The 25,123-nt window shown below is 40.7% G+C and overlaps 1 protein-coding gene and 1 long non-coding RNA gene across 4 annotated transcripts; both read right to left on the bottom strand.

Annotated features, from left to right (window-relative positions):
• Nucleotides 1-537: 537 nt before the first annotated feature.
• Nucleotides 538-16,699, bottom strand: LOC110982424 (uncharacterized). Of its 3 annotated transcripts, none has more exons than XR_015423623.1 (8): nt 16,556-16,699; nt 14,802-14,856; nt 9,156-13,300; nt 6,867-6,992; nt 5,350-5,568; nt 4,077-4,156; nt 3,431-3,481; nt 538-1,811 (listed from the first exon to the last, which is right to left on the bottom strand). It is a non-coding gene; the product is annotated as an uncharacterized LOC110982424 (long non-coding RNA). The 3 variants fall into 3 exon arrangements; XR_015423621.1 differs by having other exon boundaries at nt 5,380-5,568; XR_015423622.1 differs by lacking the exon at nt 6,867-6,992 and having other exon boundaries at nt 5,380-5,568.
• Nucleotides 16,700-18,143: 1,444 nt separating this feature from the next.
• On the bottom strand, nt 18,144-23,387 carry LOC110982439 (uncharacterized). The gene is made up of 3 exons (XM_087131358.1): nt 23,300-23,387; nt 22,407-22,478; nt 18,144-21,088 (listed from the first exon to the last, which is right to left on the bottom strand). The coding sequence occupies exon 3, from the start codon at nt 21,086-21,088 to the stop codon at nt 20,300-20,302; it is 789 nt and encodes a 262-aa protein (XP_086987484.1). The 5' UTR covers nt 22,407-22,478; nt 23,300-23,387; the 3' UTR covers nt 18,144-20,299.
• Between the last annotated feature and the right edge of the window lie 1,736 nt (nt 23,388-25,123).

Here is a 25,123-nt window from a genome sequence, read left to right as displayed (position 1 = left end):
CATGGTATCCTCAGAGCTCTAATACTGATAGTCCCAAGCCCTCAGCCATCCACTCTACCCTTCCTTTCAGCTCTCAGACTCCCAGGCCCTAGGACTTCCACCCTTGCCCATCACCAGTACAGAGTTGGGCTGAAAAATATTCTAAGTCCAAACAACAGAAGGTTTAACATTTAGAAACGAGCACATTTTTTCAAGAAAGTGCCGTGGCATAGCGGTTAAGGACACTAACTGCTATGCACAAGGACCTGGGTTCAATCCCAGGTGGGCATGCACAATTTTGTTAAAAAACTTAGTAAAAAAAAAAAAAAAAAAAAAAAAACTTCCTTTTCCGGGGACCCCGGGAATTGAACCGGGATCCCCTGGCCTGGCAGCCAGCAAGCTAACCACCAGGCCACAGGCCTCTTCATAGAAATAATTTCGGAACTTATATTTAAAGGTTAGGATTGCGCAATTTCAAAAAGAGTCAGCTAATCTGCATACATTTGAATATGCAAACACAGAAGTAACAGCACACCAATGAGGATTGAAATAGGTTGATAAATACCAACTCTGATGTATTCAGTTTAATGTAAATTTGTGCATCAGTCAAGTAGGGAAGCACTTCTATACCAACTTCTTCAAAATATTTATTTTGAATATTATGTACGTGTATCTATACAAAATGTTAACTGGCATCACTAACATCACTTTGAGAAAGATCCGGCGTGCTTGGAAATTTCTTTCAATCAGACGCATCTCTGAGAAAATTTGGTAGCAACAAGCCTCTTGTTCAAGTTCCCATACTTTTAACTTGGAATATGAGGAATTTACAATGCCTGCTATTGCGTTTTGAAAAAAAAATCCACAATCCGGAAAACAAAAATAGAAATTTCGAGAAATACCAAGCTTTTTTCAAGCTTCAAGATATTAAGAGGTCTAGTGTATATCTACATTTTGATGCAGGGGCTTAAGCCATAATTATGACTTTTTGCAGTCACCAACAATTTGACAGATTTTGAAGGTACAGCATTGACTGCACAAATTAATCTAATGCACAGAATGCAAAATATTGATTATTTTGTAAACTATTGGAAACCAACTTGAAGGGAAGCTGCAATCAATTTGTTTGAATAGAAACCTTCAAGATGCATCCTTTTTTTCCTTAGTTTTTTCCTCTGGTTTCTGGTCTTTCTTTCAGTATTTCAAAGGGTAATTTACTTTCTTTAAGGTTTTTATGCTAATGACATTTCCATATTCATAGTAAAAGTGTGATGTCATCCCAGAAGGAAAACCCCGATATTACATGGTTTGTACTCAAAAGAAGTCTTTCATTTTGTAGATTTTGCTGGACTTCAAATTTCTCCTCTTTATTGATTCATTGTTGTTTTTTGTTCATAGCAATAAGCAAGCATTAATCCCTTTATCAGAAATATTAAAAACCCATGCTCTGAAATATGCCTTCCCAGGACTTCACAACAATAGCGCCCTCAGTTGTCCAGGAAAGCTTGGATAGTTTTAAATGCTAAAAAGTGCACTTTTCAATGTAACCAAAAAGAAATGTAAAAGAGTTTTTACACAAAGAACAAGCGTACAAAATTCCAGAAAAATTCTTAAAAAATGAAATTGCAGCTAAGCTTTAAAATGTGATTATTTGCAAGCCGGAAACTCTGTTTACTGTGTCAAGACAATGATGGACACTTTTTTTGGCAAATGTAATAATTGAAATTAGGAGCACCCTGTTTGTACTGGCCAAGTCTGTGAGGTGAACCCCTCCAAGGACCACGGTAGACAGGAACCACTTCATCCAGCTTGGTTCACTGATGTTCTTTTGCCTGCATAGATGAGAAAAAAAAGGCTCTTTATGGCATCATGAAAAATGAGCAAGATTCATGGAACTATGGATAACAACCCAATTTGCAGGGTTATTAAAATCATCCTCTTAAACAAACTTTGGATTTTAATGTAAAACAGATTTTTAACATTTCTTGTAACTCGTATGTTGGAAGTGTCCAAAGCAATTTTGTTTGTGAAGTAAATGTTAAATTATTCAAAACACTCCATGGACCGCCGTACAGAATAGGCCTGTTACGGAAGCTGCATGGAAGTTTATCATCTGGCATTCTGCAAAGCGCTTTTTAGTCTCTGATTTCTTGGTTTTCATAGTCCTTTAACTAACGTTCTTTCCTTTCTGTCAAAATACAGCCATATCCAATCTTGCTCTTGGCCATTCATCTTTTCAAGTTTCAATGCAAAGCTTCGGGTTACTTTAAGTTCATTTGTGTTGACTTTTCAACTGTCTTATTTGAAGGCTGAAGAACCTACACGAATAAACTCTGAGAACCCTGGGAGATACTGTAGCATCAATCAATGTCCATTCTTATGCAAATCATATCATTTATATGTTATATCATGCATGAACAATGACAATTTCATCTCAATTGGCCTCAATAAATCAAAGATAAGTCACTGATTTTCTAAATGAAAAAAAGGAAAATGAATCGATTTACATGCTGCAACTGAAGCGGAATAGTCAGGCTCCTTCTGATTTTAGATTGGAAGATAAATGGAGTGGATTCAGGTAATACAATCCAAAATGGCCATCTTGTGAATAAAGCCCAGTGAGCAAATAATAGAAAATAATTAATTATGCGCATAATTACACTATGAGCATAATTCTGATTGAGTTGTTTTAAAAAAAATCAGAATGCTAAAATTCAGCCAACTCCACATTCAAAAATCAAACAAAAAAGGTTTCCCAAGTATTTCTGAAACATGTGGTGTAATATTTTGAATGATTTTTAACACTTTTTGAGTCATTTGAATCACGGTTTAAATCAATGCTTTAATTCAAACAACCCTGCCAATTTAGTTGAAAGCATATTTTCAAATTTACTTAACTAAACTCCCTGTGAATTTATTCTTTCTGGCGAGTTGTCATTTTGAAGAAAATAAAGGAAGAAGGCGATTTCAGACAATGTATCTGAGGACACATTTTGGGAAAATGTCACTGGAAATGCACAGACCTTTAGACGACAAACATGCATGTCAGTTACAACGATGCGTTGGTTCAGTGTGTGATATTGCACCTAACTGCATTTGAGTGAAGTGAATGTGAGAACGTGTCCCTCAGGATCAAATTCCAGCCTAATTCAAACATGACTAAGCAATTTTTGATCTGAAATCCAAATCCTAGAATATTATTTTTTCTCAGAAATATACATAAATGTACAGTATTCAGCGAGCTGAAACTTCATCAGGTTTGTTCTTAGACAACCTTATTGAGATGTTCATTAATTTTGTTGCCTCAAAGGGACACGATGCACAAAGGATCAAATGATGGACTGTACCTTGAACACATGAGAAGATATATTCACGATATCAATCAACATACATCCTTGGGCAGCTGGCATAAAAATTTCTGATGTCTTTAAAAGAATCAATCATTTCTAACCTATGCTTCTTCGTAACTGCATCTCCATAAAAGGCCTCAGTAAACACAGCACTGAAAGAAATACAAAAAGAATCCAATTGGAAATGGAGTGAAACACAAAGACACTTCAGCTCAGAAACTCCACATTTACTGGAAGTGTAGTTAAAGCCAAACTCTTGAAGAACAAGTCCCCACTAAGTAAAAGATCCCTCAGTGAAACTGCTTAGAACAAGGATCATCAAGCCTGGATGGTTAGAGGCTCAAGTTCACTTGCTGCTTCATGTTGCCAAGACTAGAGCTAGGATTGGTCACTCAAGCCTGGATGGTTAGAGGCTCAAGTTCACCTGCTGGTTCATGTTGCCGAGACTAGAGCTAAAATTGGTCACTCAAGCCTGGATGGGTAGAGGCAAAGTTCACCTCACCCCTGTTAGTTCATGTTGCTGGGATTAAAGCTAGAATTGGTCACTCAAGCCTGGATGGTTTAATAGAGGCATGTTCATGTGCTAGTTCGTGTTGCTGAGACTAAGCTAGGATTGGTCACTCAAGCCTGGATGGTACGTTCGAGGCAAGTTCACCTACTGGTTTGTGCCTGTGTCCATGAGCAAGACATTTCACCCCTTCTGTGCTAACAGCATATTTATTCAGGCCATTTCAATGGGATGCTTACATCAACATTCAGGTCAGAGCACCTGGAGGGTCATTCTTGAGACGGTTCCTCGGTGAAAGGAAGAGGACAAACAGTGAACTCTAGTCGGGAAAAAAGAAAAACAAAGGTGTAAGTCTGTGATGCAGCATTTGACCTTTCAAATAATCTGGGAAAATACTCCACAAAACAATTAATTCCAACTTAACCAGTTAAAGATCGACAGCCGCCAATCTGCTACTGTTGTTGAATCAGACGAGGTTTAACGCTAAAAGCTGCACATAAGACAAGTTTGAGTGACGACAATGTCACCCAAATGATGAACGGTAGGAAGAAAAAAGATTGGAAAACAAAAGAAATAGGAAAGAAAAGACAAAGGAAAACTCCGTGTGTACATGACCGTTACCAAAGTTATGATTAAAAAGGTTAGCGAACTTTTTCTGCTACAGTAAGCACAACTTCAAAGCAGCACCATAGACCTTTTAACGAGACTGACATACATGTACATGTACATGTATTTGTCTTGTTCCCTTTTGACCCACTGGCAATAGTAATACAACTTTGCATATTGATAAAACTGAACAGACTAATTTTACTTCCAGCCTCAATTTGGTTCATTGCTTTGAATGGAGAAAAGCGAAATGTCTCTGACACTGGGCCCCAGTTCTTAGGAGTAGGGTGCTTTTAAGTACATGTAAACTGTATTTAACAAGACGAAAATACATGTAAATGGCAAAGGTTAGCGCGGCAGTGAATACTTGACACAGCCTAACATGATTAGGGGGAAGGTACCGGTGTGCACAGAGAGCCAGTGAATGTGGGTCAACATGAGGGTCTTACCATGGACCATGCTGGAAAGCTGAAAATGATTAGGGGGGAAGGTGTGAAAGGGGAGCCAGTGAATGTGGGTCAACATGAGGGTCTAACCACGGACCATGCTGGAAAGCTGAAAATGATTAGGGGGGAAGGTGTGCTAGGAGAGCCAGTGAATGTGGGTCAACATGAGGGTCTAACCACGGACCATGCTGGAAAGCTGAACATGATTGGGGGACGGTATGCACAGGGAGCCAGTGAATGGAGTCAACATGAGGATCTAACCACAGACCATGCAGGAAAGCTGAACATGATTAGGGGGGAAGGTGCACAGAGAGCCAGTGAATGTGGGTCAACATGAGGCTATATTAGAGTAAACTATGACGGATTTTGAAATCCCTGTTTAACTACATGTACACCCCACTGAGTTAAATTTGACTCAGTGATTGAATTGAAAGGTTCATGTTGCTGTGTTGCACCGCACCGGTAGAAAACATTTCAAAGTACTGTGTACCATTCAATGCTGGTTGGCCAAGAGCTATGCACTCTGAAAAAGTATCGAGCAAACTCAACGAGTAGTGGAACAGGATCCGACGAGGACAGCCGGTACCATGGCACATCAAGGAGGAATCTGCAGCTACGGTCTCAATCACAGGATGGTGATGGCATACATCGTGTAGTTGGCTTTAGGAATGGTGGCTCTCTGTTGAACAAATGACAGATAAAAGTCAAGGACTGGTGGAGAAAATCCTCAAGGGTGGAGTGCATTCAAGCCCCACTGGAACTAGTGTCAAATTAATGAAGGGAGGTGAACCCATGCAGAAGCACTAGACGTTCAGGGCTCATAACATGCATGCCATCATTATTGGGGTTCCTTGAACAAATATTAATTTATAAATTGTTTTGCCCAAGTCTTTTCACTTCTTGTCAACTTTTAATAACCAGTTACATTTTTAATTATTCACACAAAACCACTCCTAAAGTTCCCAAACCTGATAACAGCCATTTAGTTTAAATGGCTTCCCTCTACTTGTCAGTGTTGCAGTTGAGACAGCTAAGGAATTTAGACCCCCACAAGACCAGCACACGACTTCCAGTCTGAATTAAGTCATCATATGCTATTCAAATGAACTGCAACAAGAGCATTCCTTTGTCATTGTTCAACCTGTTACTTGGGCCTGGTCTCATGTCTGGTCTTGCGTCTGGTCTTATGCCTTGTCTTGTGTCTGGTCTTGTGTCTCGTCTTGTGTCTGGTCTTGTGTTTGGTTTTGTGTTTGGTTTTGTGCATGGTCTTGTGTCTGGTCTTGAGTCTGGTCTTAAGAGTGGTCTTGTGTCTGTTCTTGTGACTGGCCTTGTGACTGGCCTTGTGACTGGCCTTGTGTCTGGTCTTGTGTCTGGTCTTGTGTTTGGTTTTGTGCATGGTCTTGTGCATGGTCTTGTGTCTGGTCTTGTGTCTGGTCTTGTGCATGGTCTTGTGACTGGTCTTGTGACTGGTCTTATGTTTGGTCTTGTGCATCGTCTTGTGCATGGTCTTGTGCATGGTCTTGTGTCTGGTCTTGTGTCTGGTCTTGTGTCTGGTCTTGTGTCTGGTCAGGTGCATGTTCTTCAGCATGGTCTTCAGCATGGTTTTGTGCCTGGTCTTGGGTCTGAGTCTTGTGTCTGGTCTTGTGTCTGGTCTTGTGTCTGGTCTTGAGTCTGGTCTTGTGCATGGTCTTGGGTCTGGTCTTGTGTCTGGTCTTGTGTCTGGTTTGGTGCATGGTCCTGAACCCTCATGAGTTCCATAGGCAGGGCCCTCTTGATGAACCATTTCTTTGGGGTTGCCAGTGCTGAGGAGAGGGGCACTCTGTTTTAGGTTCAGTAGCATTTTAGCCATGGGGACAGTGACCAACATCTTGATTGAAAATTTGGACCAATTTGACCTAGTAGAGTTTACAATGCATGCACATGGCACGTTGTTGGCAGCCATCATAAAATATTGGCATCTCTAAGCAAGTGACACACCTGTAGATTTTCCTTCCTCAAATAAACCATCAGAACAAGAAGAAAAAGGCTCAGGAATTCTGGCCCAAGATGTGGTGGAGATCATTTTTTCTTGATCGACATTCCAACTGAAGGAGCAGCCATTGCCTGCAGCCAACAAGAGGAATAAATCAAGCTAAGGGGTGATGAACTCCTGGGAGGTATCAGTGATGCCACGGAGGATGATGGTTGTCCAAAATCTTGTGATAATTCACGGAGATCAGATAAGATTTTCGAACTTGGAGTAAGGTTAATTGGCATTACTACGGCAGATTCAATCAACAAAACATCGGGTGACAACTGGTAAAGCTCTGCGAAGTGAGGCACTGCTAATTCCTAGTTACTGCACTAGCCACAAGAAGACTGATCACAGGCAAGACGTGATCCAGACCAATGTCCTACATGTAAGTAGGATCATCCAGGGGGAGCTACGGACTATACTTTCTGTAGAGGCCAATCCAATTATCCATTGCTGTAACAAATGAGGCCTTTACAGACAAAAGCCTCTGTTTGGAACAGGGTCCAAAATACATAATGGTATTACCTGATCAAGAAATATTGATATGATCTTTTGTCCTTTTTGATAAAACTTTGTGCAGTGAATGTACATGTAATAACGTTTCAAAGTTGATTTTTTCCCACTGGAAAGAAATTAAAAATAAAAATTACAAAAAGATGTACCAACTCCGATTCAAACAAATCCACAATATTAATCTTTCTCCTTTTTCTTACATGTACGTGCTAACAACCCAAAATAATGACATTCAAGGTGTTATGTACAGTACATGTACATGTACCTTGGGGGAATATGTATTTCAGCCCGGTTCTACAGGGGCTGTTCTCTGTAAAAGCCTCGGACTGGGTGCTCTCTTAAAAACATTTTGGTGGAGTTTGCCCTCTTCGGTGAACCCAAGAGCGGGCCCAAGAGAATGCCAAACTTTCCCAAGAGTGCTGGTACCTTTGATGGGTATGACACTTCACTGATTTACAAATGATTTTATCTTCAGGCAGACTTGATTTCTAAGTTCTCATCGATCTTTTCACAGCAACAAACAGTGTGATACATGTACATGTACACTGCATTGCATAGTTCATATTAAACCCAGCGTAATGCGCAAAGTCAATGCATTGCACTATTTTTATGCTAAAAGCAATCACACATCTGCATGTCTGTAAGTTCAAAAATAGTGTGTTATTCCCTCGTGTTGATCATCACAGATGTTTAAATGTGTGTACAATTCTAACAATTTCCTTTCTTAGTCATGTTAGTGTGGGCCCTGTTGTTATTGAAATCTGTTTAAGTTAAAACACAAATACAGTAATTTCCATGCTCCCTAGATAAAATCACAGTATTGTGGTACATCAGTGTTACTGTTTGTGCGCCATACGATATATTTTGTCTTTCTTTATGAACAGGGGTCACACTTACAGGTTACCAAAGGTGGGAGGTGAAAGGTCGGAGGCTAGAGATTAAAGTGGACAACTGTGGTTAAATACACTGCATAAAGCACTCAAAGGCCCCTTTTCTTTACAGCGCATCAAGTTAGCTTGAAGATTCAATCTTATGCCCATGGAACAAGGAATAATGTACTGTACCGTACATGTACATGTATTTGTGTTCCACTCGGCCTTAAGCCTCGTGGCATCCGTTTAAGCCAACAGAGCAGTGGAGGGCACTGTTAACATTTGAAATCATAGAAATGTAAACAAATAGCTGTTCCACTAATGATAAGGTATTTCTTATGGGGCAGCGCAGACATCCAGGAGTTTTACAAAAATACGGGTAGCAACCACACCACGGCCGGTGAAAGCAACTGGGACGAGTGCAATCTTACTGTACATACAGATCAAAGACAGATTGTATAACAAAATCCTCGGACTGGCTGGTGCGTGTGTACGTTGCCATGGTCGCTGTTTTTACCGGCACAGTACCTGTCATTTTGTGAGAATCCTGGATGTCCGCATTGCATTGCCCCATACTAAAAAACAAGCACATACTGTGATCAACAGATTGTGTACAGGATTGATCAACTGACCGTGAGGCACAATCGCACACGGCACAGATCAATCAATTAGTCATTATCAATTGCCCACTACTGCTAATTAGTCATTTTATTAATATCAATACCCCCCATGCCTGAAACTTGATTCATACTGCTGCAATCTGACAAGTTACCCCCCACCCACCAAAAACAAAGTAATGAAATACGAGACTGGGAGACAGACAGGCAGTCCACACGCAGGGACGAGATTAGAGGAAAATGCACTTACATGTAAGAATCACCAGATAGTTGGAAGGCTTGTGAGGCCATGAGGTGGACTGCGTACTGTGGAGTGAGATTCAGGCATGTCAGGCGAGTGCGCCCTCTCCGCTGAGCGCGGCGCGGGCGGCACATTCCGGAAAGACCATCAGTGGACGACGAGTCCGGTCCGTTGAGTGTTGAAGGGCTGATTGGGCTGGATGGCTTACTGGTATCAGATTGGCTTAGTGGTTCAGGCGGAACCCTAAGTGACAAAAATAAACTGGCTTGGACACTCATTCACTGTACACTAGAACATCAGGGATTCGTTTATTCCAACAAACATCTGATCATCATGACCATGGGAAAACCTACTCGCCTGGCTTATTTGGAAAACCATGGGAAAACATAACGAGAGAGGGCGCTCCTTTAAATGAGACAACTTTTACCTGAAAAGAAAAACCGCCTCAAATGAGGGAACAGATCGACAGAGGGCGCTTTCTCGATCGTAGCTTGTAGGTGAGGACAGAAATAGTGTATTTCCCTCCCACAATGCGCAATCTCTGAGAGGAATATCAGTTATCCAGGTCCAAAACCAGGGGATAGCGCCCCCACTCGACTAATCTTACTTCAAACGTGGGTTCCGGCAACACACCCTTATTTCTCCCGCAAAGTACACACCAGGTAATAGTCGTCGAACTCCCAAGTCTACTCGTGACCAAGCGCAGCCACATGTGCATGGTTCCTGTCACAAGTACGTCGGCCAATACCATCTACGTTGTGCCGTTGGTGCACATTAACATTTTATAAATCAATGTGGTAGTTACCCTTGCATTATTGGTAATCAGTGGTCGTGATTAGAAAGGCGGGAGGTTTAAATACTTCAAAATTGCTGCATTTGCTTAGGAAAATGAGCAACACAAGGGTGCAGGCTTGCAGTTGGGCACATATGTTCGGTTCCCATAGAAGGGGTTCATTTAGTTTGTGTATTCGCGCAAGTGCAATGGTCGCCAGGCCTGTTAAATTATTCCAGCGAACACTAGCGGTGGTTACCCGTGCGAGGGATTTGCACTGCAATTTCCCTTGAAAACCCGGTGTGTGAATAAACTGCCAAGAGTCTATCAAATGGTGATGTTTAATCGTCTCCTAGTCTAGTAAGAAAGTTTCCGGAAAATAATCAATGAAGTAGAAAATACCAATTTCACTCATTTTCACAATTTTGCCGGGTTTGGGGCATAACTTCAAATAACTTTGATGCCACACGAAAGACTATTAACACTTATTAACCAAAAGGTTTATTACTTATAGATAGAAAACAATTTTAAAATTCACTTCATTTTTGTCGTAATTTTCCGTATTTTTCACCTTACTTAGAGCCCAATTTTCACACTTTTGTCGATTTCCCCTCAGATCACGGGTCATACTGTTTTGAAGATTGACGAATCATGTGTATCAATCTAGAAGTCAAAGTCTCACCGTTAATAACGCCATACTTTTTTTCTAGGATTTTGCGTAACTCTCTACTCAAATTAAACTCTATGTGCAATATGTAAAAAAACCATAAAAATTACACTCAGTCTACATCATGAATGAGCTGATATTTCACACTTCACAAAGATTACAAATATTAGGTCGCAGGTGCCTATCGAGCAAGATGTTTTTGAAGACCAAGTTGTGAAATAAAGGTTTTATGTTGTCACAAACCTGAAAATCCGAACAATTTCTAACAAAGTTTGTTTCTTAACTGAATGTCTTTGGCACAAAAGGGAGGGCGGTCAGTCTGTTTGAAATTTGTTGCAAAAATGTCTAATGAAAGAACAGTACCATAAAGAAGACAGGACAGCCACCTGATCGTTGTGGTAGTAAGGATTTCTCTACAGATAAAAACAAGTGGATATTCATTTTTAGAAAAGATCTTCCATATTTCCACGGCCCAGACATGAAAATTTCATTGTTTTACCACAGTTTGCGCTCTAGCAAAAAATAAACTTCAGTACATGACCTGGCATAAAAGATTCTGACCTTAGAAAGGTATAAACTCAGTCTTTACTCTTGAAGAATCATGGTTTATTAGAAGTTACAGTACTACCTTTAAAAACATTGTTTACAAGTTGATGTCCTAGAGGATATTTGTACATAACATTGTGCTTAAGGATACTGGATATCTCACATACAGTAATTGTGACATTTGACCAGAGCCCCGTAGGAAGAACAACGGAGATTTAACTTGCTTTGGCAAGTGAAAAGAGTCTTTCTGACTGTAATGATCAAATGTCACTATTTTGGCAGTGTACAATTAGAGAAAGTTGTCTGATAGGGTTAAAACGCTGCGGGCTCTTAGGGACTAATTCTGACAGGTAATGTTGCGATAGTGCGTGAGCAGCCAAAAGACACCCCATTAATTAAGGGTGCGTTATTCTAAGATCCGTTTATTAAAAGTCAAGAGGCGTTTATAGCGTGAATATAATAACTGCGATTTCACCCAGTTCGACTTCACCTACAATATGGACCGCCCCTGTAATACCATCTCTCCAATATTCTTTGTCGTGTTTCTAAGGACAAATGCTGACTTCTTTAGCAAAGAGTGGAGCCAGGCCCATGGTCTCAGCAACTCAAGTTGGTTCGCAACCCAAAATGGAATCAAACGTGGAGCAGAAATTGAGTATTGTTACAATGATCCCCTAAAATCTGTGCCAACATTCTGACGTAGGAACTCAGCATTACTTTTTTGTATGTATATACAGTCTGGTAGTAATTATTAATAGGGCGATTCGCAATAGTGCGCCACCATGAGTTTGCAACGTGTTGGCCAATCACGGCGCGCGAAATTTGTCGATTCTTTCCGAACGCGCAGTGGGTCGACAAATTTCGCGCATTGTGATTGGCCAACGCGTTGCAATCTCTTGGTGGCACACTATTGTGAACGCCTGTATTCCAACCTGATAAAAATGCTACATGAAAAAAGGCTAAGAAGTTAATACTTTCATTCTGAGATCGTTGGTCGACCTGAAACGTTTAGTTGCGAGAAACCCACCTTTGGTCACTCCCTTGGAAAAGTTTATTGTCACAAGGAGAACATTTCTAACTTACATACAAACATATAAATATTGTAACAAAATCTTGAAAGGGTAGGCAGCAGGTTCAATGAGAGAAACAATAGAATGGTTTTGTTTGCAAAAAGAGGATTTCTAAGGGAACATTTGAACAACAACCACGAAAAAAACAGTAGGCCAACACGCGATGAATGGTGATGGCGGCACTGTCTAATGCACACAGTGCACAGGAAATTGGAACAACTGGCGACTGGAACAATTGGGAAAGAAGCAAGGGTGCTAAACCTAAGGTATTAAGATTGGATAAAAACTCGGTTGATGTTATAAAGAGTGTGTGAAGGAAAATCTTTTTCAAATATGCAGAGCGATTGCTGGCCCAGAGAGAAACAATTGTGCACGTTTCGTACTTATGTGTGTTTTTATTTTTTTATATATATTTCATTTATATCGGATAAAGGAGAAAACCACTGAATGTGGTGTAGCGCCTGAAGGAAGCACTATAGACCACACCGAGATAGGACAAATATACAAAGTCGTCCTTCTCCAGAACAACCACTGCACTGCCTGAGACTTGTTCCTCCTGCATTTTATCATTGTTACGGGCAGAGATAACAAAGTCGAAGTTTTTCCTTAGATGAATAATGAGGGGCCTGTAGTAATATGTGGCTGCTGAGAAAGAGAACACGTAGACGCCAGGCACATCGCAAAAAAATGTTCCAGTTCCAAAATTAAACCTGGTAACACCCACATACGTTATGGACGCACTGAAAGGCAAACGGGCGTTTTCATTTTGTGAAACATATGAACTGGTTAGCATGTACACAGTGAATGCCACCTGGTGGGCGGAGTCAACTGGAGTCTTCCCCGGCTTGTCCTTGTGCTCTTTGTCTCCTCCTTCCCAGGTGGCTTCATCTAAGCCAATTTGACCTCTGGGACCTACCTTAGCAGGCAGGTCCATTTTGTTGTTTCCTTTGGTGCAATTGTTTCGTAGGGTTCTCATCTCACCATTCTCACCCTTGACCCAAGCATTGCCCATTGCAGGAACCGGCCCGGTAAGAGCAGCTCGGAGGTTGAGCGATAGAAGGAGGGCAATCAAAAGGCTTATGGCGAAACGAAGTTGCATCTGTAAAGCAATAATCAGAATAAATTTGTCCACATGGGAAAAACAAAAGGAGGAAAGAAAAACATAGTAGCCCCAAAACAAGGCATTTTTAAATTCTCTGTTCAAAATAAACTTTTTTATGAAAAACACCCTAAATGCAAAGTCACAATTTTCCAGATTTGATTGAAGTGATTGAAAAATCATGACAAATCCCACTCCTTGTTGGATAAAGTAAAGGTTCTCGTGACTAGCTGTTGAAAAATGTGCACAAAAGGTATGGGAAAAATACAAAATAATATTCAATATTCCACAATTTATTCACAGCAGCATCGTCATCAGGTCATGCTTCAAAACGTGCCAATTGTCTTTAATTGAGGCAACTTAGATAAAGAAACGAACTTCCAAAGGGACCAAAGTCCCGTGCAGGAAAAACCTGTTTAAAACGAATCGACAAGTAAAAAATCTTGATAACAGCTACAATCAAATTGATGTCTTTGTCTGTTCGATGACACAGAATTTGGGCTTTGGGGCATTCGAGAGGTTTTGAATGAAACAAATGATAAAATGATAAAAATCTATAATCCATTTTAAAATATAAAGCACTTCCAGTTTTGATAGATTACAACCATAAGCAAGAGTTGCAAGCCATTCTACACACACGCAGAAAACAGAGTTTGTTTGTTTGTCAATAATACTTCTCCGTCTAGATATCTTGAAGCTTTCATTTAGTTTGGACATGTACTTCAGAAGATGTGGAATAATGTACGTTTCCATTTGAACCCAGGGGTCAACGGGGCGGTGATGCAGATCGACAGGTATCACCAAATACGCTCGTACCTTTTTTCTCAATGGGTCAACTTGGCAGAGATATCGTGTAATCCTCACTCCCGGCATACACTACAAGCCTGTAAGCTCCCATTGGCTAGACCCCAACCACTGCCGAATTTCAATTCTTGAAATATCAGTCACCCCTGAGGAGCCCATATGGTCTCTATCAGGAACTGGATCTCTTTGTGTACAGACATGAGCCGACTGGTCGCGGCTGTTTGGGTTTTGACCTGGTATTATCTATACTCCCACAGCTGTTTGGTGAAATGTAGTTAGAGGGGACCTGGGTAATGTATTAGCTACCATACAACAGTCGTTACAGGTTCAGCCAGGACCGGGAACTGACCCGGTGATGGGAATCTCCACGCGCTGACACAACTTCTTGTATGGGCGTGGCTGCCCCAGGGTTCTAGGAAACCTCTCTGGTAGGGGGAATAAATTAGCTCCCAATATGAGGTCAGTCGGACCGATAACAGTGTTTATTGAAGTCTGTTCTATAAAACGTGTACAAAATCTATATTACCCAGAAATACTCTCGTGTCACGTGACACCACGTGACGTCACAGTGAGTATTTGATGACACCCTCTCAGGACGATGGAGTAAATACCCATCTAAAATTTGGTCATCGAGGTTTGAGTCTCTGATATCAGAAAAAGTTACACAGAGCCTTTGTAACGTCACAAGGAAACTTACCCTGATGTAGCCGCTAATCGCTGGAAGTCAAATGCGAAGAAGAGGACTGTATAAGCTAAAAATAAAAGAAAAATAAAATTGTCTGAACCTGCTTTTACGTCTCTCTTGGAGGCAGAAACCTTATTACATTAGGGAGTGTGAAATTGACTTACAAGAAAACAAAGACCGGGCAATTCCACGTAAAATTGCAAACCAGGATGAAGTTTTTTTTGCTAAGATCAAACGTTGAAAGGAAATTGTTAGTGTATCTACTAAATACGACGGCGCAATTTTCTTATTTTCTTCATTATTTTTTATAGCAACGTTTAAATAGTTTAATAAATAGATTGAAATAAAATTATAACAAGCTGGATCTACTCCAGGTTTTTAAATGGTAATGAATGTCCTGTCGGGCTAACACTGGCCATTTTCACCTGACAGTTTTCTATGAAGTTTAAAAACTTCTTTAAAGCGATAAGGATTTAATTGACGCCAGGAAATGAGAATACTCAGATAAACAAGTCCTAATGGACTCGGTAAGGAAGCCATAAAAGTAACCGGAAGATGTTACATCGCTCAATTGTTCCAATAATTTCCGTCAGCAGACTGGTGTTATGCTGATTTGGCGGCACGTCAGGGCCGGTTTATATTTTAGCCGAATGCAAAAGCAATAACAGTTACCGTCACAGAATACTGGCAGCAAACTTCATAACGTGCATACATCTATCCGTCTTCAGAACCTGAGGTTCTTGTTAGCTTTACTGAGCACGAGCGAAGTGCTTGAATTCAGGCTTTAAAACAAGTTTCATGACATTTCATCTCGAATTTCATTTCATATTTTCTTGACAAATTTAATCAATAAGAGTACAAGAAGAATGCGCCACGGCAGCCTGCGAAAACCCTGTAACACTATTCCGTAAATATTGTCAAAGCTCGTTTTTATAAGGAACATTTTTTCAAGTTTCCATCTTATTAAATATTTTTTCAAATCTATATTTTTACCGATATTAACGATATTTAAGTATATATAAGTTCGTTTTTAGGATTTTTGGAGTTGTTAATCCTTTTTTCAAGGTTGTTTGGCGAGGAAATTATTCGAACCTAAAAATGTAAATCTCCTGAAATTCAATTTGGACAAAAATATATATGTCTTTTACAAATGATTCCTTTTCAAAAAGAGAAAAAGTGTTTCTCAACATTTTTAAATATTGATCTCATTAGATCGATCAAACAAACTTCGGAAAACATGTATCTCGTCAAAAACTTCTGAAAAATATATCTACTATGACAGACTTCCAAAAATATGCTTCATTTGTTTCATATTTTCCTGATGACACAGGACATTCAAAGCAGCCTAACTGTCTTTGATGTGATTCAAACTTTCCAAAAAGTTTCTAAACTGAAAGAAAAAATACATTAAAACAAAGGTTCGGAATAGGATTTTGCCGCTCTCTAGTTTAGATAACTTCTGCAATAACAGATCACGATCACACACGCGAAGTTGTGAACAACGTCAAATGGATTTTGTTTAATGACTATGCCCTTCAAGCAAAGATTGATCATGAATCTCGGAGGACTGCCGTAGAATTGAATCACTGAGCGGTCGAAATTATGTCAACTCTTCAAAAACAAGTTGGAACTGCGAGTAAACTCCCATCGATCGCTTGGGTGTTTAAAGGAAGCAAATACTTTCTAGGAAGTATTTGTTGAGAGTATGCTCTTCAAAGAACTAGTTCTTGCATTGTTTTGAAAATACGTGTGTTATTTAACCTCACCTTGAAAAATTGTCAGCTGTCAGTCTGCTCTCTAGCTCTGTCAATCACGTCTGCTCTCTAGCTCTGTCAATCACGTCTGCTCTCTAGCTCTGTCAATCAAGTCTGTTCTCTGAAGCCTATCATGCGATAGTCATTCTGAGGGGAAAAGAGGCCGCTCGTGCCTTTAAACTAGCCGGCTGTTTCCTGAGCAGTGACAGGTGAGCTTGGCCTGGTTTGTGATTGGACTCTGTGCGTTGTCAGTCACACGAAACATCACCAAATCAAGCTTCAATCATGCTGGTGAGTTATGCTGAAGCGACGTTGGCACATATTTCAGGGAAGAGGCCCAATGGGAACTTTGATCACCGACACTGTGAAATGTCCAGGTCTCATTGATGTATATTACGTAGATGTCTGTGATACATGAATAAAACATATTCGTTTTTGATGGACACAGGCAGACCCATCTGTCAAGGACCATATCTTGGATCACCGATTTTTTGGTGTTTTTTTTTTCGTCCAATTGGTGGAGATGATATGACGCAGACCATCTGTGCGTGATTCATTGAGTGTTGTGCAAAATGGAACATTGTCTGGTCGTCTTTGGCCAACAAAAATGCTTAAATTGTATTTAAGATGCTAACACCTCCTCGTTTAAAGTTTTGTTTTCTTAATTAATTGGCTACGACTATGCATAATACATGCATCATGTGGAAATACACTAAGCCAATGGTTAGCCGCTTCACCAGACGCGTCTCTTTGCCTTAGTAGCTAAGTAATACCGTCTGGGCTGAAACATGAAGACATTTCAAGAGGGGAAATGGACCAACATCGACAGATTATTTATGTGACGCCTGCATAGGCGTCCCCTAAAATGTGTGCTTACTGTTTTCGTTTTTGTTCATTACTTCAAGAAAACAGCGCAATCATGCTGTTGATTCGATTTCCTAAAACAATGATTTCTCCATGCCCCGAACCAAATTATACCAGCGACCCCATCTCCATAACTGTTCACATGCCATACTATTCACTGGAATGAACTGACAGGTGAACTCTACAGGAAGTGATCCAGGAAGTGAATGCAGGTATCGTATGGCTAATACATCCTCCATGATAACAGTCGACATTGGTAGTTCACACACAGCGAATTCAGTTACACTGTTCAGTGAACGAGCACACAAGTACCGTATAGCACAGACGTATCGTAGAAGTCTGGTTGGCCAAGCCAACTGAAGTGAGACCGTAGACTTGACTGTCCCGTTTTATTTGAGAAAGGCCTGCGCATTTTTGAAATCTTAGGAGGAACACATTTGGTTTAACAGTTTTATCAGTCTGTTCTGTCTTTAACAATTGTATCCATGCAGTGGATGGATTAAAAGCGTCCCCACATCTTATCATCCAAATCCCATTCAAGTTCGATTACAGTCTGTTCCAGAGCTTTATTCTGCACTTGACAAAAACTCAAATGCAAGGACCACAAAAACTGCGAACTTGAAAGAATAGTTAAGGCCATAAATCCATGCTTCAGTCGTAATGCTGATACTAAGTTCCAGGCCATGACCTCTCACCTTCGAAAATTCAACTTCCATAAAAGAGTCGAACATGAGTGTTCACCTTTTGTAGCTCAAATAATGATTTAATCGAGACTAAATTCTACGGAAACAACATGCGACTTACAATTTCAGAGTAAAGAGTAGTGGTTAATTGTTGTCATTTTACAGAACAAAGCGACAAAGTTTAGGATTGGATAAAAAGCCGTTAGTCACCATCCATTACTCTGCGATACTTCATAGTTCCAACTTCTTTTCAAGAATAATAACGTAAGAGCATTCCAAGACAAGAAGTAAAACTACACAGGTTTCAGCAAGGTAGGCGTTGGTAAAACAGTCCCTTTCAAAAGTACAAACGGCAGTGATATTTTCACATTCATGACTTATTGTGAGCTATTAAACAGCCGCCCTAAACATGTTACCAGTAGATTGTTCGAAAGGTTTGTAAGAAAAACAGCATTATGCTTTCAAGGACAAAATATAAAATGATGAGAGGGTCCGGGCCACAGTCCACGCAACTAAAATTGATTGAAGGCGACAGTGTTATCAACTATTGAATAGAATCTAAATAGAAAACATTGCAACGAGGCACCTATGCACACTATTCAGCGTACTGTGACATTAACTGCAGGGATTCAATTGTAAACGTAAAACAATGTGGTTGTATTCAGAAATAGGTTTGTAATGCGACGTCTCTTCAATTCAAACCCCGTTTACTGCAGACAGATTTACATGGAATCGGAAGATAATGCGAGTGCTCATCAACAAAGGAAGTTTGCAATCAGTGGTGCGCCCTCAGGTATAGGTGTTCCTAGCTCTATTGTAGGACGAAGTCACGAAACGGATGAGAGGCAAAAGTCATGCTTGTTTTTTCTTTCGTCTTCCCTTTTTGTACAGCAATCTTTGACAGGGTCAATTTTTTGTGGCAACTATGTTTTTTTGTAGCCAGAGGTTATGATCATAGGCCAACGAATTTCTCGTTTCTGCCTGTGTTACACATTAAAACACAGAAAGTAAGCTGAAACTATTTTCCTGGTTATTGACAAATATTCCATTCCGTAAGTACGCAAAAATGCATTAAAATTGTCGAACAAAAGCACGTAGACAAGCATAATTTCACCATGTTTTCGTTAATCCATAAAGCTTACTCGTGTTGACAACCAGTTTTAATTTTGGCAAAAATCACGAGATCCTATTGGACGAGGAGGCGTGTAGGGCGCCCGCACTAACCTTCCCGAGCGCTGTGTGTGCCATCGGAGTTATGACTTCTAATTCTGGTAGACGTGTTCCATTACTGAGTTTTCACATAAAAAGTATACCGAGATAAAAATTACTGCAATGGCAAAACTACTTCATATAGGGGAAAGAGAAATATATCTCTAGGAAGGACAGAATGTCTTCTTTGCAATGGTACATACAGAATGTGATGTTATTAGCACAGATGAGTGAACAAACCAGACCGATGTTAAGGTACTGAAATCGGCACTATGACAAATTTGCATATTTGAGTAACCTGCTCAACCATGCTAGTGTGCAGAATACCAAATGTCACGTCAAGAGATTCAACTTTGGTGTTTTACTTTTTTCCTAATGTCAACATATTGGATTAAAAGGCAGACCCAGTGGGACAGCCGGGGCCATAAAAAGAAGACAAAATCTAAAAAAAAAAGAAAAGCAAATGACAGATAAGTGTTTTTGTTTTGGTTGGGTTTTTTTTCATTTCTCTTCCTTTCCAAAGCCTGCAAAGACAAAACTGTAGCTGCGGCCCTTAAAATGCCAAAAACGGTTACATGGGTAAAACAGAAATGTACTCCCCCCCTTGTCACTTAATCTGCCCTCGACTGGGTTTGGAGTTTAGGATGTGATTCTTAAAAAGTCAAAGCAGCACGGACATAGTGTGGGGTGCTAGCAGGGAAAGAGGACAAAAATATATCGTTTGACCCGACATTTCGACGTAGAGCGAAGGCAGCACAAACTTAAAGGCACAATCTGTAAAATTAAATGGTATGGTGGCTGGTTAACAACTGGAAAATGACAATTAGACTTAGATACTATCAACACACTGGGTGGAGATGAGTTACGGCCGATACATTGTTTTAGAGCGGAAAAGGCAATTTCAAATATTAAAAAGAGACAGTTGTCTCCTGAACTCAACAATTACCATCGTAGAATTTTCACCAGCAATGGTTCATTATGTGCGTGGTTGTCCTGCTGCTTATTTGGGGTAAAGGAGAAAGCCACTGAACGAGGTGTGGTGTTGGATCGAATCACTGTACGCTTTACCAAACACGGTCAAATACACCTTGTCTCCTCGCTTTAGAACCAGCACCGCGCTCCCAGACACCTGACCAATGTGACTTGGATCGCTCTCAAGGCCAGATACAATCCAGTCTTTGTTTTGGACGAGATGAATGTTGAGGCCGCTGCCGACATGGCTGTGCACATAAAACATGAACACGTAGGTGCCCGGCACGCTACACGTGAATGTACCGGTCGCTAGATCAAAGCTGGTACCCGGCAGAAGCGTCTCGATCTGCTCAAAGGGCAGACGGGTGTTGTGGCTCGCTGAGGTGGCTGAGCTGCTTGTCCGCGTCACCGTGAATGCTACTTGCTGGGCAGAGTTATCTAGCACCTCCCCCGGTTCACCTTTTTGACCTTTAACTCCAGCTTCCCCCCTAGGGCCAACTACACCAGGTGGACCTCTGGGACCTACCCTACCCGGCAGGCCCACTCCGACGTCCCCTTTAGGCCCAGGGTTCCCCGGAGCTCCCTGCTCACCAACAGCGCCAACTGGACCAACCTCACCTTTCTGGCCCCTGACCCCTTCTTCACCCTTGGGGCCAACTAAACCAGGTGGACCTCGCAGTACCTCTAAGCACATTTGGCTTTGAGACTCCGTACCTTCACCGTCTGTCGGAGCCGGCCCGTAATTGGCCGCTCTGAGCTCGAGAGAATTACCCAGCAGGATGGCAATCGAAAAGATGAGTGCAAAACTGAGCTGCATCTACATTAAAAGCAACAAAATTAACGAACTTAAAGCAGATATTGAAGTGGAGGAAAGAGGAGGCAGTATAGCTCTGCCCGGTGTACATAAATGATCTCTTATTAGCCTAAATTTAATGTGTGGAGCCCTGGGTACACTGTACAAAGGTTGGTCAAATTTGGGTCGATACTTTGCCGAATGTTGGTGTAAATATCAACTTCCCAATCTTGGGCAAATTCTTCCCAATCCTTGGTCAATGTTTGACCAACAGTGATGGAAATTAACCAACATATGTGGTAACTTTAACCAAGGTTGGGCAAATAACAAATTCCCAACACTGTTTGACTAGCTTTTTTACGGTGTTAAAGCGTGCAGAGCAGCTTTAGCTTGTAAGTATCAAAGCAGACGTGGAAAAAGTATAAAATCCACTCTTGGACAAGTGGATAAGCGATAAAAGTAAAAAAAAAAAGGTCAAAGTCAAAGTAAAATGGCAACTTGATCTTTTTTCTGATCGCAAACAAAAAGTAAAAGAAATTAAGTTTAATTACTTAACATTGGAAATGCCCGAAAAAAGGCGCCGCCTACTGTCCTGCCAAATTTCCCAATACATATGATGGGGGATTATTTCAAAATATTGACGCATTTCTCGTTGTCGACACACGTTTATAGATTTTATCAAATGAAAACGAGAATCCGAGGACAGCTCGACTTTATGCAAACGAAGTGGCTGTAATCTGCATGGATTATGCTATTTTATGATTATGCGATCTGCTCCTCGGTAAGTTCTCCAACATTGCTGCCGTGAATTCTGTACCTCGACCTGGCCCTCTAGGAGTTATTCTAGCAAACTGAGACCTACTGTCCTGACGAAATGCCTTCGTTTGCAAAACACCTAGAAGTCACTCAATGAACGAGAGAAGGATATTTATGCTCCATAAAAGTACAAATTTCAGATTGATAGTGCTAACCATTTGGTGAAAATGACCTCTGTGTAGATGTTGTGAACATTCGAAAGCCCACACTGATATAGATGTTGTAACTCTCAATTATACATTTTTGGAATTATTTCCCTAAAATGTGCAACTTTTTCTCACTTGTTAGTACATTGATACAGCACACTTCCAGCATACAAGTTGTCAAAATAATCTGCTTTCATAACTTTCCTAACTTAAAATGTAAATAAAGCATATTGGCCAAAGATATTGAATCGACTCATAGTTTTACATCGGGATTTACACAAAATAGCTAGGTACATTTTTTTACTAATGAATAATAAAATTCTAAAATAGAAACACACAGAATGAAAAACAGTCGATTAGGGAGAAACTAGAAAACTCACATCGAGAGTTACGTTTGGATCTCCGTCAAGTTCTTGAAGTCAAAAAGGAAGATCGAATTTTCAATCTCTGCTCTGCAGTTCAGGTTAAAAATAACACAAAAGAAAATAGTTACGTTATTTCTACTTGGCTAAGGCCAAAAATGGGTTTGTCTCAGGTCAGCCTGGTGTTGATGCGGAATTGGTGCGGGGATCTGCTTTTATTTATCCAGGGGCGGTTTTTACAGACAATGGCGGACCACGTTGTCGAGCCATGGGACTAGACTACCCTTGTCATGAATATAAACCGACAACAACTTCGCACCCGCAGTCTGCTAACATTGTTCAACATCGATCTCATCGGGATTCATCGCCCTTAGTAAAAGCCCGCCAAATGTTGAGGCAGCGCAGCAATAGCGGGCGCTGTTGAAGATTCGGCAGAGAAAAAGGACTGCGGCGCATGCTTGAAATTGACAAACTACTTTTTGGAGGGATGGGGCCTGGGCTATAACAGAACAACATTGACAGTTGCAAATTACGGAAATACCAAACTGTTACACAAATTGTATTTAGTGGAAGAAACGAAAAGCGCTTACACAAAGCATTCGTTTCAAATTACAATTTAACATCGTAACAAATTGAACATATGTTCTTCTACTTCTAAAACGTCAATATAAACAAATTCGTCATCGCCAAGAAAATTGAGAGCGCAACCAGGGTACTGTTTGAATCATACAGAAAAAGGAGGAAGGACGAAGAAGAAGCAAATGGGAAAGGGGAAAGAGTTGCTCAATCTCTCAAGGCCCGTGGAAATCTGTGGATAACAGTTAACTAATTTAAATTGAAACCACAGTGCATGCATTGAAAAAGCCGACTTTTGAATTGTGTTTAGTATACTTAGATAAATAGGCACTCACTTTGTGAAGTTGTATGCAGTCTGCTCTCTTATTCATTAACCAAAGGTGATGATGTGCGGTGCTTGGTTTGAGGAGCAACGCGGCGGCTCATGTCTTTAAATAAACTAGCTAGCCATTTCCAGAGCAGTTGCTGGTGAGGGTGGACTGGTTTATGATTGGACCCTGCGCGCTGCCACTCACACACATCACCGACTCACCTCACACTGCTGTTGCTGCAAGTTGGCGCAAACTTTGGGGTGGGTGGGACCAATGGATCCAATGGGATCTTAAACTATGTAAATTGATAGTGTTTAATTGGTCGAAGTTACCTAGGTGTTGGTAATGTTGACTTGACCTGCTTACTTGTGATCGCCGACTTGTTGGGTTATTGACTCTGATTGGCAGATACATGATGACGTACAACAGCCGTACCTGTTGTCATGTTCCGCAACGTAGGGAATACAAAACCTCACATAGACGTGGAAAAGGTTTGAGCATGCATAAGTATTTTAAATGATCGAAGAAGTTTCGAATGTTAGAAATAAGATTTCTGTAGAGCCTTTGTTCTCGCAATTGCCGGGTAAATAAAAACAAAGAGAGGCACAACATCACCGATAACTACAGCTGCAACAACTCGCCATTTGGGATTTGAATAAAACTTCTGGCTGTGCACGAACTACTTGGCTACGGCTGCAAAGAACACATGCATTTACAGAATAGGCATTACACCTTGGCTAGCCGCTTCCCTAGGTCCATCTACAGGCTAGTCATTACGCCATTGGTTAGCCGCTTCCTTAGGTCCATCTACAGGATAGGCATTACGCCATTGGTTAGCCGCTTACATAGGGGCATTTATAGGATAGGCATTACGCCGTTGGCTAGCCACTTCAGTAGCGGCTTCTACAGGACGTGCATTACACCTTTGGCTAGCCACTTCCGTAGGGGCTTCTATGGAATAGGCTCTACGCCCTTGGCTAGCTGCATTAATTCCAATTGTACCAGGGTTGAGTTCTGTCGCGGCTCGTACAAGATTTTCTTCAGGCGTAGAGCATGAACTTCTGTTAAAGCCATGGAGAAATGATCAGTGCAAGGGGCGGGATGTGTTAAGATTATCAACGAAATATTACGATGAGATAACAGTTTGATTCGACAGCCAAACCGCACGGTGAGTAAATGTGTCGAGTTAGTTTGGCCGTTTACGCGCATGCACGCATAAATAAGATTGCAGTAGTAAACTGGTTCACTGTCTACCACGCGGTAGTGTGTGACCGAGTGACTGTCAAAACAATCAGATACTACATTACGACTTTTTCTCTGCGAATGCTCATTTTAAAGAGTTTTTTTTTTTTTTTTGCTTTTTAGCACTGAACTGCTTGGACCAGGCAAGACCGTGAAAATGATCACATGAAATTTTTTCACTCTTTAGAAATCGTAAAAGCACACGATTGCCACTGTCTGCGATTGAAGTCAAAAGTAATGATCCGGGGTTTCAGTTTGCCAACTGTATGGTGGCAAGTTAAGTAAGCTCATAAGGTGACGTTCACAAAATTGTGCTGCAATCACAAGGTGTTTTACAGTTCTATTGACGCTTCCACCAACAAATCTACCCCATAAAACAACAGTTTATGACTTGAAATTAGTCCTAATAATAAGTCCAAATAATCAGTTTAATTAAACCTAACCAGTGAGTATAAACGGAAACAGTAAGTAAATTCTGGCATAGATGTATTTCCTTTTCTTTTGGAATCTGCCAAAGAATAACAAAAATAGTCCACTACCTCCAACTCTGTCTGAGCATCTGTTAAACTTGTGATCGACTTTCCGTATGTAACATGGGCACTGTAA

Source organism: Acanthaster planci, linkage group LG21, assembly GCF_054643075.1.
Source record: "Acanthaster planci isolate LZ-2023a linkage group LG21, COTS_SCS, whole genome shotgun sequence".
NCBI classification, from domain to species: Eukaryota; Metazoa; Echinodermata; class Asteroidea; order Valvatida; family Acanthasteridae; genus Acanthaster; species Acanthaster planci.
Note: the sequence above shows the minus strand (reverse complement) of the source record. Positions and strands in the feature narration are given on the sequence as shown.

Bases quoted from the DNA above. Each gene is read 5' to 3' on its own strand.
- LOC110982439 (XM_087131358.1), bottom strand. From the start codon at position 21,088: ATGCAGCTCAGTTTTGCACTCATCTTTTCGATTGCCATCCTGCTGGGT.